The sequence below is a fragment of the Camelus ferus genome, chromosome 5, assembly GCF_009834535.1.
Source record: "Camelus ferus isolate YT-003-E chromosome 5, BCGSAC_Cfer_1.0, whole genome shotgun sequence".
NCBI lineage: Eukaryota > Metazoa > Chordata > Mammalia > Artiodactyla > Camelidae > Camelus > Camelus ferus.
Window position 1 is genome coordinate 31,153,548 of NC_045700.1, and position 13,008 is coordinate 31,166,555.

Below are 13,008 nucleotides of genomic sequence, written 5' to 3' on the forward strand. Positions count from 1 at the left end.
TTTTAGTCTTACTCTCTGGCATTTCACTCTAAAAATATTTTGCTGTATTTTATCCTAATAGGCTACTTTGAAATACAAATGTATATATACATACACACTTACACAATACATCCAATGCGTAACCACTATCCTAGCAAGGTAAATATATACACAAAGAAGGCAGAGAGAAAAATGGGAGAATTTTTTTTCTCCTATATATTCTTTTATCTGATTACTTATTTGAGTTATCTGTCATAAAAATTTTTAAAGAAGTTGTAAAATCTGTTTAGGAACTTGATGATACAGTGAAACGAGTTTTATAAGTGTTCATTAAACCTATACATTTTTTTCTTTGAAACTACAGTAACTTTGAAGCTTTCACATAGAAAGCAACTGGGATCGATTTCTGAAGTAATGATCTCCTGGGAAATCTCATTGCTAATTTGTATATTTCCAAATAGTGAACATCAGTACTTATTTGAGGCTTTTGGAATCACCAGAAGACCTAGCTGAAGATGGAGATTCTAATTCAGTATGTCTAGGGTGGGGTCTGAGATTCTGAATTTCTAAGAAATTCCTAGGCAACGCCAATATATTGCTGATGTATGGATTACACTTAGTATAGGAAGGCTTCAGTATAAAAGTTGGCAACATTTTATGTGAAGGGCCAAGTGGTAGATGTTTTTGACTTTCTGGGCCGTATAGTCCATGTTACAACTCTTCAGCTCTGCCACGTAGCACCAAAGCACCCATAGACAATATGTAGAGGAATGAGTGAGGCAATGCTCGAGTAAAAAGAAATAGGTAGCAGGACCGATGTACCCTAGTTTGCCAACCCCTTCTTTAGGAGACCACTCTGAACTTAGATACTGCTTACAAAAGATTTCTAATTTTTGGTAAAAAAAAAAACAGATACATGTGTGTGTGATTTTATATATATATAATATAATACGTATTTTTTATATGGAGTGGGCTTGTCTATTCAGATAGTTGCATTCTAATTGGTTAGTATTATGGTCTTAAGGATATGACACACATTTCTAAAAATTGCATTTTACACTAATATACTAATTTATAATAATTACTTCACATCTAAATGATAAACATTAACTTTTACCAAATATCTGAGTTTTAATGGATGAATGGTGATGAGAAAGTAGTAATGAAAGGTGAGCTAAAGATTATTTGAACAAGCAGGAAAGCTTACAACTTAAGCTGTAAGATGTTTAAAATTATAACAAAGTAAGTTATAAAACCCATTGTGTTTATTTTACTCACTTCTTCTTTTAGATTCTGAGTCTTCAGGCTACTTCCTTGCCAAGTATGGGAAGTGTTTTTCAGGGTTAAGAAATAGACTAGGAGATATAAGGTAGTGGTAAGAAAAATAATTTTAATTGAAATGTAAAAATAGGAAAGCCAGAGTAATAAGTAAATCAAACTTTGTTAGAAGTGATTGAAACCCTGAGGAAAACTAGCTTCTTTTTAACCAGGACTTGTACAGAGAAGTATGAAGTGCCTGTCCTGTAAAATTGTTAAGTTACAGGGGTCAAAGAAAGATCAAATAGAGAATCTGGAGCAAAGCTAGTGAAATGTCAAACTGGCAGAAGACCTTAAATTCATTCCAAAATAGACCAAGGGCTGCGCTGTGGTATTCCATATAAAAAGATAGTGAGGCAGAGGCGAATCATCCAAACTAAGATTTGAATAACTAGAGTTCACGACTTTCATAGTCTAAACTAGACTCTTATTAGCTAGCACTATCCGTCTGTCCATCCGTTCATTCATCTTGCATCCCTTTCCCTTTTTTTTCTGTAGTTATTCCAGATCTTCACATACACTTTAGTTTTCAGTGGACCACTTACAGTTTCGTGAAGTTATTATGAGGGAACTTCCTGCTTCTTCCAAACTTAATTTACATCCACATTCATCATTCCACTCCACTCATTCCTATTCCCTCAAAGGATGAAGTGTTGTTCTCCCTGCCCAAATCTAATTTTACTTCCTGTGCTTTAGATCCCCCACCCCCAGTTCCCTTTTTTATATATCTTCAATCTTTCCCTTTATATCCAGCATTCTTGTTAGGGTATTTGTTAAACATTCAAGTTTCTCCTGTGTTGGAGAAAAAATCCTCATGCCAGAATCTTTCCAAAGGTAAGTATCTTGGAAGACTAGAGAAGAGATAGTCCCAGTATCCATGGTGACTGTAGTTGCTATCACAGGTGTCATATAGTCACTCCTGCACTAAAATTTTTCTCCTTGAGTTGACTGCAAACCTCTTAATTATAGCATATAACATTCATTTTTAATCCATTATTTGAAATGGCTTTCATTCCTTTTTTTTTTTTTTTTTACATTGAAGTATAGTTGATTTACGGTGTTGTGTGTTTCTGGTGTACAGCAAAGTGACTCAGTTATATATTCTTTTTCATTACAGGTTATTAAAAGATACTGAAAATAGTTCCCTGTGCAATACAGTAGGACCTTGTTGTTTATCTATTTTATATATAGTAATTAGTATCTGCTAACCCCAAATTCCTGATTTATCCCCCACTTTCCCTTTTAGTAACTATTAGTTTCTCTTCTAAGTATGTGAGTCTGTTTCTGTATTGTAAATAAGTTCATTTGTGTCGTTTTTTTAGATTCCACATGTAAGTGATATCAGTGATACTTGCCTTTCTCTTTCTGACATCACTTAGTATGATCATCTCTAGATCCATTGATGTTGCTGCAAATGGCATTATTTCATTCTTTAATGCCTGAGTAGTAGTCCGTTATATATATATATACCACAACTTCTTTATCCATTCATCTGTTGATGGACATTTAGGTCGCTTCCATGTCTTGGCTGTTGTAAATAGTGCTGCTGTGAACATTGAGAGGGCATGTATCTTTTTGAATTAGTTTCCTCTGGATATATGCCCAGGAGTGGGATTGCTGGATCATATGGTAAGTCTGTTTTTATTTTTTTAAGGAACCTCTATACTGTTTTCCTTAGTGGCTGCACCAAATTAACATTCTCACTAACAGTGCCCTTTTCTCTATACCCTCTCTAGCATTTATCATTTGTGGATTCTTATCATTCCTTTTCAAAATGCTTTTCTTTTTTAATTTCAGTGACACCATTCCCTCCTGGTTTTTTTGTTTTTTTCTTTCCTAGCTTTCTCATTACTGCTTCCCATTTGTAGAATCCCTTTTCTTCAGCTACTACTCTGAGAAGTAGAGGTCTGGCTAAAGACTTCTGAGTCCATCTAACCTATCTTGAGCCTCTCTCTTGAGAACCTCACTTTTGGTTTTTCTTATTGCTTGCTGGGAGTTTTACTTTAGTGTTCTACAGGTGTTTCTAGTTTGGCATATGTAAAATTGACTTCATTGTTTCCCCCTTCCCACCAACCCGTGTGTTCTCTGGGGTTCCCTGTCATGGTGAATGATATTTCATCCAGCCAGTAACTCAGGTGAGAAACCTGGCATCATCTTCAGTTCTTCCTCCTCCCTCAGTGACTAGCTGGTCAAGGACAAAATGGCTGACATTTGTTGTGTTTTTGATTGTGTGCTCAGTAAATGCGAGGCACTGCAACAAGTGCTTGTTAATATTATCTCATTTAGTCTTCACAGGAATGCTAAAGAGAGGAATTATTATTATTTTAAAAATGGAGAATTAGATTTTAAAGTAGTCCTGTAAATAGTGGAGCCATGTTTAAACCCCAGGAGAAGGAAAGTTAGCTTTCCAGGCTGCTCAGTCTCACCATACCACACTATTAACCACTTCCTGCATTATTCTCCGTATGTGTTCCTTCTGCACATATTGTTATTTGTTTAGAACTCTAAATTCCTCCGACTCAATTTTAGCTCAAATATTGATTCTTCTTTAAAATCTCTCCTTCTACAAGCCAAATGGCTCCTTTGTCTTCCAGGTAATGCTATCAAAAGAATTTTTAAAAATCTTTAACACTTAGCATACTATATCACTGGACACATCTTCAAAGGCAATACTGTTTCTTGCTTCTCTGTCCCCATATATAATGTCTGATATAGAGAATTCATTCTGTAAATTTTGGTGAAGTAAAATAATGGAAAGAGAATTGAAAAAATGATAAAATAAAGGACTTCAGAGTATAAAGTAAGGGGTGATGTAATGTATGTTTTTTTCCCTTAATGAGAGACATGGCATTTCCTCAGGGAGGAAAGCTTACTTTTTGAAATTCTAACCCTTTGTTGTTAAATAATACTGGTAAAGTTGATGGAAATACACACAATTTCATCCTCTAGCAATTTCTAATAAGTAATTTTTAGGACAAAAGAATATAAAAGCATCATTTATGTTTCTGAAAGAAACATAAAAGAAATGCTTTGTAAGTGATTGCAATATGGTATTTAGTATTTTCTTTCAGATTTTGGGTTTGGGTTAAGAACTTCTGATTCCAGATAAAGAACTGATAGTTACTCCAACCAATCTTCACACAACTTAATGTTCTTTAGGCATTAGAGATTTCTTGGCTAGGGATGGAATGATAAATAAAAGGTAGCTCAGATTTGTGAAGAGAGAATAGATTAGTACAAATTAGTTCATCCTGTCTCCTACTGAGCCAGTCAGACACAGGAACAAATAGCCAATTGGTTTTTATTGTAGACCCTTAATATAATTTCTTACTCTGGCAAGCAGAGAGCTTTCTGCTTAAAGCAAAGTCAGTTGGCAATGGTGTTACTGTATTAAATTGCAAGAAATCTGTCATAAAAGCATATCTGAAATGTGGGAATATATGTGAGGAAAAGGTGGTGTAGGAGTTAATATGGTATGGAAATAAATATTTCAAGAAAGAGTCTATGGTGTAGAGATTCAATTCAGAGTTAGCCTAGGACAGAGTAAAAACAATAAACAACATGAAACATAAAGAGAAATTTGCCTGAAACAGTCTCAAAAAAAGCAAAGATAGTTTAGTTGAAACTTTTGGCAGTGGCTTATTCAGTGCTTTAATTGTGGTTCAGAGTTAAGAGTATAGTCAACTTAACTTGCTAGAATCACTGAATTCATTGGAATCTTAAATTTCAAATGTATTCCATTCCTGGAAAATGAAAATAATTAAGGTATCATTCTTTTATGACTTATTCACTTAAAAGTTACAGTTAAATACCAATATAGATATATTGCTAGAAAGTATATTTGCAGGCTACAAAATCTAGATATAAATACTGGAAGTCTTAAGTTCACTAGTGAATTATAAAGGGAGAGGTGATTATAAACTTGTAGGAAGAGGGTAATACCAAGCAGAAACACACACATACATACACAGACCTATAATTTGTCAGTCTCTTTCTTCCATCCACCTCCTGGGTCTGCTTGTAAAATGTTATTGTTTTCCCCTCTGTTTTGGTTTTGGAATGGGTCTATGTTGAGGTGTTTTACTTAGAAGGAAGGGAGAAATAAAGTAGAACATCAAAAGAATTTTAAAAAATCCCATCTGTAGCTAAGCTTTTTTTTTTTTATACTAGATAGTGGCTAACATTTATTGATCATTTGTTATGTGCCAGACACCTGTGTCTCCTAACAGCTTTATAGGGGTAGGTTTTATTTTATTTTTATTTCCATTTTGGAAAATTGAGGCTCAGAGAGGTCAAACAATTCACATGCTGCCTGAGTCACATGTACATCTGATTCCTGCTTAAGTTTTGTAAGCTCCTTGAGGGCAGATACTGTATCTTATACTTCTCTTATATTCTCCATGGCACCTGGTACAGTGCTGAGCACAGAGTAGGTGCTCAATAAAAACTTGCTGAACGAAAAAAAATTTTTATTCCATTGATCTGTATATCTGTCTTTATGCCAGTAGCACACTGTTTGATTACTGTAGCTTTGTATTACATTTTGAAATTGGGAAGTGTGAGTGCTAATTTTGTTCTTTTTCATGATTGTTTTGGCTGTTTGAGGTCCCTTGTATTTCCATATGAATTGTAGGACCAGTTGGTTCATATCTGCAAAAAAAAAGCAGTTATAATTTTGAGGAATTGCGTTGAATCTATTAATCGATTCAGGGAATACTGCCACCTTAACAATAATTTTTTCAATTCCATGAATACAGGATGTCTGTTTACATCTCCAGTAAAGTTTTACGGTTATTTTCATGTGAGTCTTGCACATTATTATTAGTTGCATTTCTAAGATCTTGTAGTTTTCCTCTGATTTTACAAGGGGCCTTTTAGCATAAACTTCTTTTTTAATTGGCAAATGCTGCTATATAGAAAAGTTGTTGCTTTAATCAGGGATAAACAAACAGAACAAAAGAATAGACTAGAAAGCCCCAAAACAGACCCACACAAACATGCTTAAGTGATTTAGGACAAAAGCACCACAGTAATTCAGTAAGGGGGAAAAGATGGTCTTCTCAATAAATTGTGCTGAAACAAGTAGATATTCATAAGGAATAAAATGAGCCTAGGCCTCTACCTTACACCATATACAAAAATTAATTTGAGATGAGTTACAGACCTATATGTCAAAGGAAGAACGTTAAAACTTCTCTAGAAAATAGAATATCTTCATAACCTTGGAGTAGTCAAAGCCCACAAAAAAAGTACTATTTTTAAAAATTAACAAATTAGACTTTATTTAAATTAAGAACTTGTGTTCATCAAAAAATATCTTATTAAAAGAGTGAAAAGGAAAAGCCATAAACAGGAGAGATGATTATGACATGTTTCTGGCAAAGGATTTGTATATAGGGTGTGTAAGGAACTCTATAAACCAATAGAAAAATGAGCAAAAGACAAACAAAAACTTCAAAAAAGAGGACATCTGAATGAGTAGTAAATACATTAGTCATGAGAAAAATAAATGTTAAAACAACAACATAATCTGCAGGCCCATTAAAATTAAAAAGACATACTAAATGTTGGTGACAGTGTGGAGCAACTGAAACTCATACATTGCTGGTATAAGTGTAAAGCAGGCAGCTATTTAGGGAAATGTTTGGTGCTTTCTGCTAAAGCCACATTTACATCTAGCTTATAATCTAGCAATTTCACCCCTAGGGTTTTCCAAGAGAAATGAGTCCAGATGCCTACGACCCACCAGAGATGTGTACGTAGTATCATGTTTCTAGTATCTCTATTTATATGAGCACCAAGTTGGAAACAACCAAAATGCCCAATAGTGGAATGGATGAATAAATTTGTGTTTTTATACAACGAAGTACTAAACTGCAATATAGAAGAGCACACTGGTGCTACATACAACAACAGGGATGAATTTCACAGATACTACTGAGTGAAAGAATACAGGCACAGAAGAATATATGCTGTGTTATGCCATGTAGGTGTAGTTTCTACAGCAAGTGAAACCAGTCCTCATGATAGCAGACAGTATGGTGATTATCTAAGGATTTGGGGGAGGGAAGGTACATATTGACAGGGAAGAGGAACAAAGGAGCTTTGTGCAGTGCTAGAAATGTTCTATTTATGACCTGGATGGTAGCAGGTACATTAAGGGTGTGTACCATGATAAAGATTCATTGATCTGTATACTATGTTAAGCATTTACACTTTACTGTTTATACTTTAAAAAGTAAAATGCATACATTTAAAGAGAGATTGAGTAAAATAGGCACCATAGTCATTATTTTTCAATTCAAAACATGTTTTCTACAAGAAACAAAAAGTTTGACAAAGGGGAATCAAGATAACCCTCAGTTTTTTATAGCGCTTCAGAGATCACAAGTTAAGAGTCTTAGGAAGGAAAATCTGCCAGGGGTTCTCCGTATCTTTCTTAGGGAGGAAAATCATAGTGGGTATTTAAAAAGGAGCTTTAAGGCAAGTGATTCCACAAGGATTTTTAGTCCCTTGCCTGGCAGTACATGTGTGACAACCGCTGCAGTGTTCCTAGTGGGAGTATAGTGCATTTGAGATTGTAGAAAGACCAAGCATTTCTTCATTGCCACTAAAATTCTTTGTTTTGCCTGATTTGTAAGGGTCACTGAGCAGTTTGAGCTTGTATATCTCAGGAAAATTCAATCTTACCAACATTGTAGTTATTATAATTTTTTAAAGTTTAGTAAGTTGTACTTTGGGTTTTTTTCTGTTTTATGGGAGTGTGGGGTCACAAACTAGTAAAAGAGAGCACTTAACTCCTGTCCGTGATTAGCTATATTAGTATGAATTTAAATATTCTTGAGTCAGTAGTTTTTTGGTTTTGTTTTTTTTTTTTACAAGGGATGATAATGCTGATAAATTTAAAAATAAATTCCTGTTCACTAATAAATAAATTTGGGGGGAAATTAAAGGGTCAAAGCATTTAGTGTATCTATTTCACCGTATAGTTGGTAATACAGCTAGGTAGATTAACCCTCAATGGCACATGAGAATCACCTTTTTTCTTTTCTTCCTTTGGCTATGTGAATTTTATTCAGGAGCTCATAATCAAGTAGAAAATTGTCCAGAATCCCCATATTTTTTTTAAGCCTTGTAAGTAGTCATGGAGGTAACTCTTAACAGTGGCGGTTAACAGGAAAAGCTAGTTGTTTTGGGGGATAAGGACTTAGGCCAAAGTGGGCGGTTGACAATGATTAACATTAGGGGACATGGAGCACAGAGCTTTTGCTACCCTCCATCCCCCAGAATGCTTCTCATTTTCATTGGTTCTTGGGAGGCAGCGGGCACTAGGGGCAAACGAGAAGGTTTTATCATCATAAATACTTGGGCTTGAATCTTCATACTGCTTCTTGTTTGATGTGAGTTTTGGAGAAATTACTTTTCTTATAAGCCACAGTAAGATTATGTGTAAAGTGGAACTGATAGAATCTACTTCCTGTGTTTGTGTGGCAATTAACTAAAATCATGCGTATAAAGCACTAGCACAGAACAGGCATCAGAGGCATTATACTTCCTAGACCAGCACCCTGTTTTCCTGTATCAATTCTAGGTCTTATCTGAGCAAACATGATTTCACAGATTTTCTTAACTAATATGTCTCTTTAAAAAATGTGTTTTTGAAAATAATTATGACAGAGACATTGTGCTGTACACCAGAAATTGACACATTGTAACTATCTGTACTTCAATGTATAAAAATTTTTTAAATAAATAAAAATTTAAAAATAAAATAATTATTTTCTTTTCAGTATAAGGGAATATGCTGAACACATCACTAAGGTTGATTTATGTATTACACTGTTGTGTCTTTTATTGATAAGTTAACAAACTAGAAAAATTCATTATTTTCACTTTTCGTTGAGACAATAAAGAGAAGCATCTTAAACTAGTCCCAGGTGAGTAAGATTGGAGAGAATAAATAACTCCCATGGAACAGAACACAGGGCCAGCAGGAAGCATCAGGGTCTTCTGTAGTCTCGGGTGAATGTAGAGGGGTTGTATCTTCTTTACCCTCTGCCACTGATCTTACAGGAATAGAAGCATTATAATGAAGTGCTCTTCAAATGTAAATTCTGATCTCAGGACTTCCCTAGCTTTGATCTGTGCTTAGGAAAGAAGACAGGAGCCTGATGACCCTCTCAATCCAGGGCATAGACTTTGGGCTCTCACTGCTGCCAGCATGGTGCCTTTCTCTGTGTCCTCTGTTTGGATTGCTCCAGTGATAAGATTCTATTCTGCTGCTCACACCAGTTGGACACTACTCTCTTCTTTTTAGCATGACTCATCCTTATCAACATAAGCCAAGAGTATTACTGCAATATAGTTAGTAAAGAAAATGTAGTAAAGTAAAATTGCTGCAAGATAGAGGGAACAAATGTCAGGGAAAATCTGTACACATAAGCTAGTTGGCACTAATCATATGACAATGTCTGTGCTGATATTTAGGAACTCACTGAAAGCCACTTCGGTTAAGTAACCAGTTAGGTTGAGATCTGAAATACTTATGAAAGACATAATCTGATTTTATGTAAGACATGACTCTCATATGGAGAAGTGCTGTTTTTAGTGCCCAAAGGAAAAGTAGAATTCCTTTATGTAATCTAAACAATGGTACAAACAGGACAGTGACTTGAAATAATATGTATTTTAAGTAAATAAGAATAAGAAAGTAAGGAAACACAATGCTAATTAATGAAAGAACATGCTTGTTAATGTAATAAGATTTTAAACCTTAGAATTAGGTTGTGGTACACATATGTGACTGAAGCACAGTGAAGAAGTTAATAGGGATCCAACTGAGCACTTTGCTCTAAGTAATGACACTGAAAAATTATATTTGATAAACAGGACAGTTTTTGACTGAGAGCTTAGGATCTATTACTAGTCCTGCAGATAGATTTCCAGTATTCCTTTTTAACTTGTGTATTAATGTGTGAAAAACATTTGGGAAACATGTTTCCAAATTGTTAGCATTTTCAATAAAAACTGATGTTTTTGTTTTACCAAATTAACGTTTTTGCTTTTTCATTTGTTTCTTTTTCCCCTCTAGAAAAATGACCGGACATTCTTTCCACATGGGCTATAGCATGGCAATTTTGAACGGCATTGTAGCTGCTCTTACTGTAGCTTGGTGCCTCATGTAAACCCACACTGAAGCAATATTCTTGACAAAACTTAGTCTTGATTGCTTTGTAGTAACAGGGAAGATCATTGCCTACTCAGAAGACCAAGAAACCTGCTGTTCATTATATGGTTCAGATACCTGTCATGATGATGATGATGATGATGATGATGATGATGATGATGATGATGATGATTCATTATGGAGGACTTTTTGAGCATCATTGTAGAGCCTAGGCATTGGGAATATCTGAATATTAAGATTCAAGTAATTCTTAAAAGTGTAAGATGTTTACCTCATCTTTTTACTTTTGTGTGTGTTGTCCTTTTTGAGTTGTAGAAAACATTTTAGTAGAACTCAAACTCTAAAACTTGAATACAGGACAATGCTTGCCTTCCCATGTATATGTATATACTACATTTTTGCTGAGAAATACTGAAAGTATTGTTTAATTGAGATAGAAATATTTGTTATTTATTCATTGTATTAGGAAAGCAAACAATGCCTATTTGACATTTTATAGAAACTCCTTTTAAATCAGAATATTTAGTTTTTGATATAGAATCAATAGAAGGTGAATTTATATTTTTAATGGGGCATAATTCCTTATGTGTTTTTTTACATATTTTCCTACTATATGTTGAATTTGTATGTTTTTAAAATTGTTACATCTAGACAAATGTAAATGTTATTTTTTAGCTGGTACAAACAGTATCATTTTTAGTTAAGTATTTTGTCTTTTAAGAAAAGCACATTGGCCCGAGTTTAAAACTAAGTAAACTTATTTTTAATAAAAAATGACTGAAAAAAGTTTAATTATTTAAGCTATGAAAATATTGAGAAATTTGAAGATGTTCACTTTCCATTTTCACAATTCCAAGTATTTATCTTGGTGTATATATGGTTAATTCAACAGACTAATATTTTGCTTTTAATTAATATAAACCTTAAATTTCTATATTCAGAAATGCTTGAACTAGTTTGTTTTTATCTCCAAAATTTAGTCACCAAAATAGAAAAGGTATTTTGATACAATATGTGTACATGCATAATTTTTTCATATACAGTTCTGTAATTTTCCTGTTTAAATTTTCTGTAACTGCTGTTTTGTTATTATTTTCATTGTAATTAAGCCTTAATTGTTCCCATTTCCCTTCTAAATACCTGTTTAGAATAGTCACTTCAATTTTAGAAAGATGGACTATTTAAAATACTTTTTCCTGGTGATAGAAAAACCTACATTATGTTAGCATTGTGTAGCAAAACTGCTTATTCAGGCCAAATGAGAAATGAATATGTGCAGTGTGTTCCTGTTATCTACTAAGTGTTGTTACTGAGTAAATGATTTAATGATGTTTCTAAAGGTCTTAATTTTTTTTACTGTTCAAAAGCCTTTCCTCGGAAATACCAAATGCTGCTCCAGTTTAAATTATCTGAAGTGTTGAGATTAATATAGGAGGGGTTGTGTATGTAAGATATATACATATATATATACAAATCCCGTAGCTTAAGTATTCCTTCTAGAGTAGTTGTAATGAATCTGTTTTCACTCCCTGCCTTCCTCCTCTCCACCTCCTCCTTTCCCCCTAACCTTGACTATCAAGGGTGCTTCTATTGCAAAGGAATGTACAAGTATCAAAATCAGTTTTTCTTCTCTGTACCCCCACCAAGCCCCACCTACCTACCCGGTGTCAAATTTGGATAGTTTCTTCCAGATCTTTGTGTTTTATGACTAAGAAAAATATAGTAGACCCTTCGCATGTAAATATCTATAAGATATTATGAATACATAATATACATATAAATATATAATACTTCTGAAACTGTTTCTTTTGGTCTAGTACTTTTCTTTCTTGGGAAATAACTCTCCTCTCTCCAGTCTAACATAGGGTCCAAATATAAACTATCCTACTTCTTAGCAGAGTGATTGACAAAGGATAGGTACCTAACCAAAGATGGGCTCATCTTAGTTCCTCATCTTACCTGACCACAGTGACTGCAGCAGGAAGAGACATGACTTAAATTAGGCTAGTGTCTTCCCAAGATTTTTCAAGTTGAAATTAAGATAAATGAAGCTGGGAAGATACAAGCCCAGGAATTGCTGGCAGCCAGGGTTTAGACAACTCAGTAGAAAGGAGTAAGGCTGACATGGATACTGCTAATGACATTCCTCTAGTCCCTGAAGCCCAGAGGTGACCCTGTCATTCTTGAAATTTGGTTATATGGACCAATAAATCCTCCTTTGGCTTTGGTGTTCATATTGATTTTTGTTATTTCCAATAAAAGGAGTCAAGATGAGTTTGCCTAGCAGCTGGAATCCATCTCTTTATTATGATACTGACTCAGATTATCTCATCTATGTGTAGCTTAACAACAAACACATTTTTCAGAGTTTTGAAAGTTCAAGAACAGGGTGCCAGCATGGTTGGGTTCTAGTGAAGACCCTTTTCCTGGTTTACAGATAGCTGTCCTCTCATTGTATCCTCGGTGGGGAGAGATCTTAGAGGGATACTAATCCCAGCATGGGGGGCTTCACCCCCATGACCTAA

The 13,008-nt window shown here is 34.5% G+C and overlaps 1 protein-coding gene across 3 annotated transcripts in view; it reads left to right on the forward strand.

The window, feature by feature from the left end:
• Positions 1-12,757, forward strand: part of ARL6IP6 (ADP ribosylation factor like GTPase 6 interacting protein 6) — a 36,463-nt gene extending 23,706 nt beyond the window's left edge. For all 3 annotated transcript variants that reach the window (XM_032479452.1, XM_032479453.1, XM_006179043.3), the window contains one exon: positions 10,388-12,757. In XM_032479452.1, coding sequence (XP_032335343.1) covers positions 10,388-10,481 — 94 coding nt within the window. In that variant the 3' untranslated portion in view covers positions 10,482-12,757. The remainder of the gene's footprint in view (positions 1-10,387) is intronic.
• The last annotated feature ends 251 nt before the right edge of the window (positions 12,758-13,008 follow it).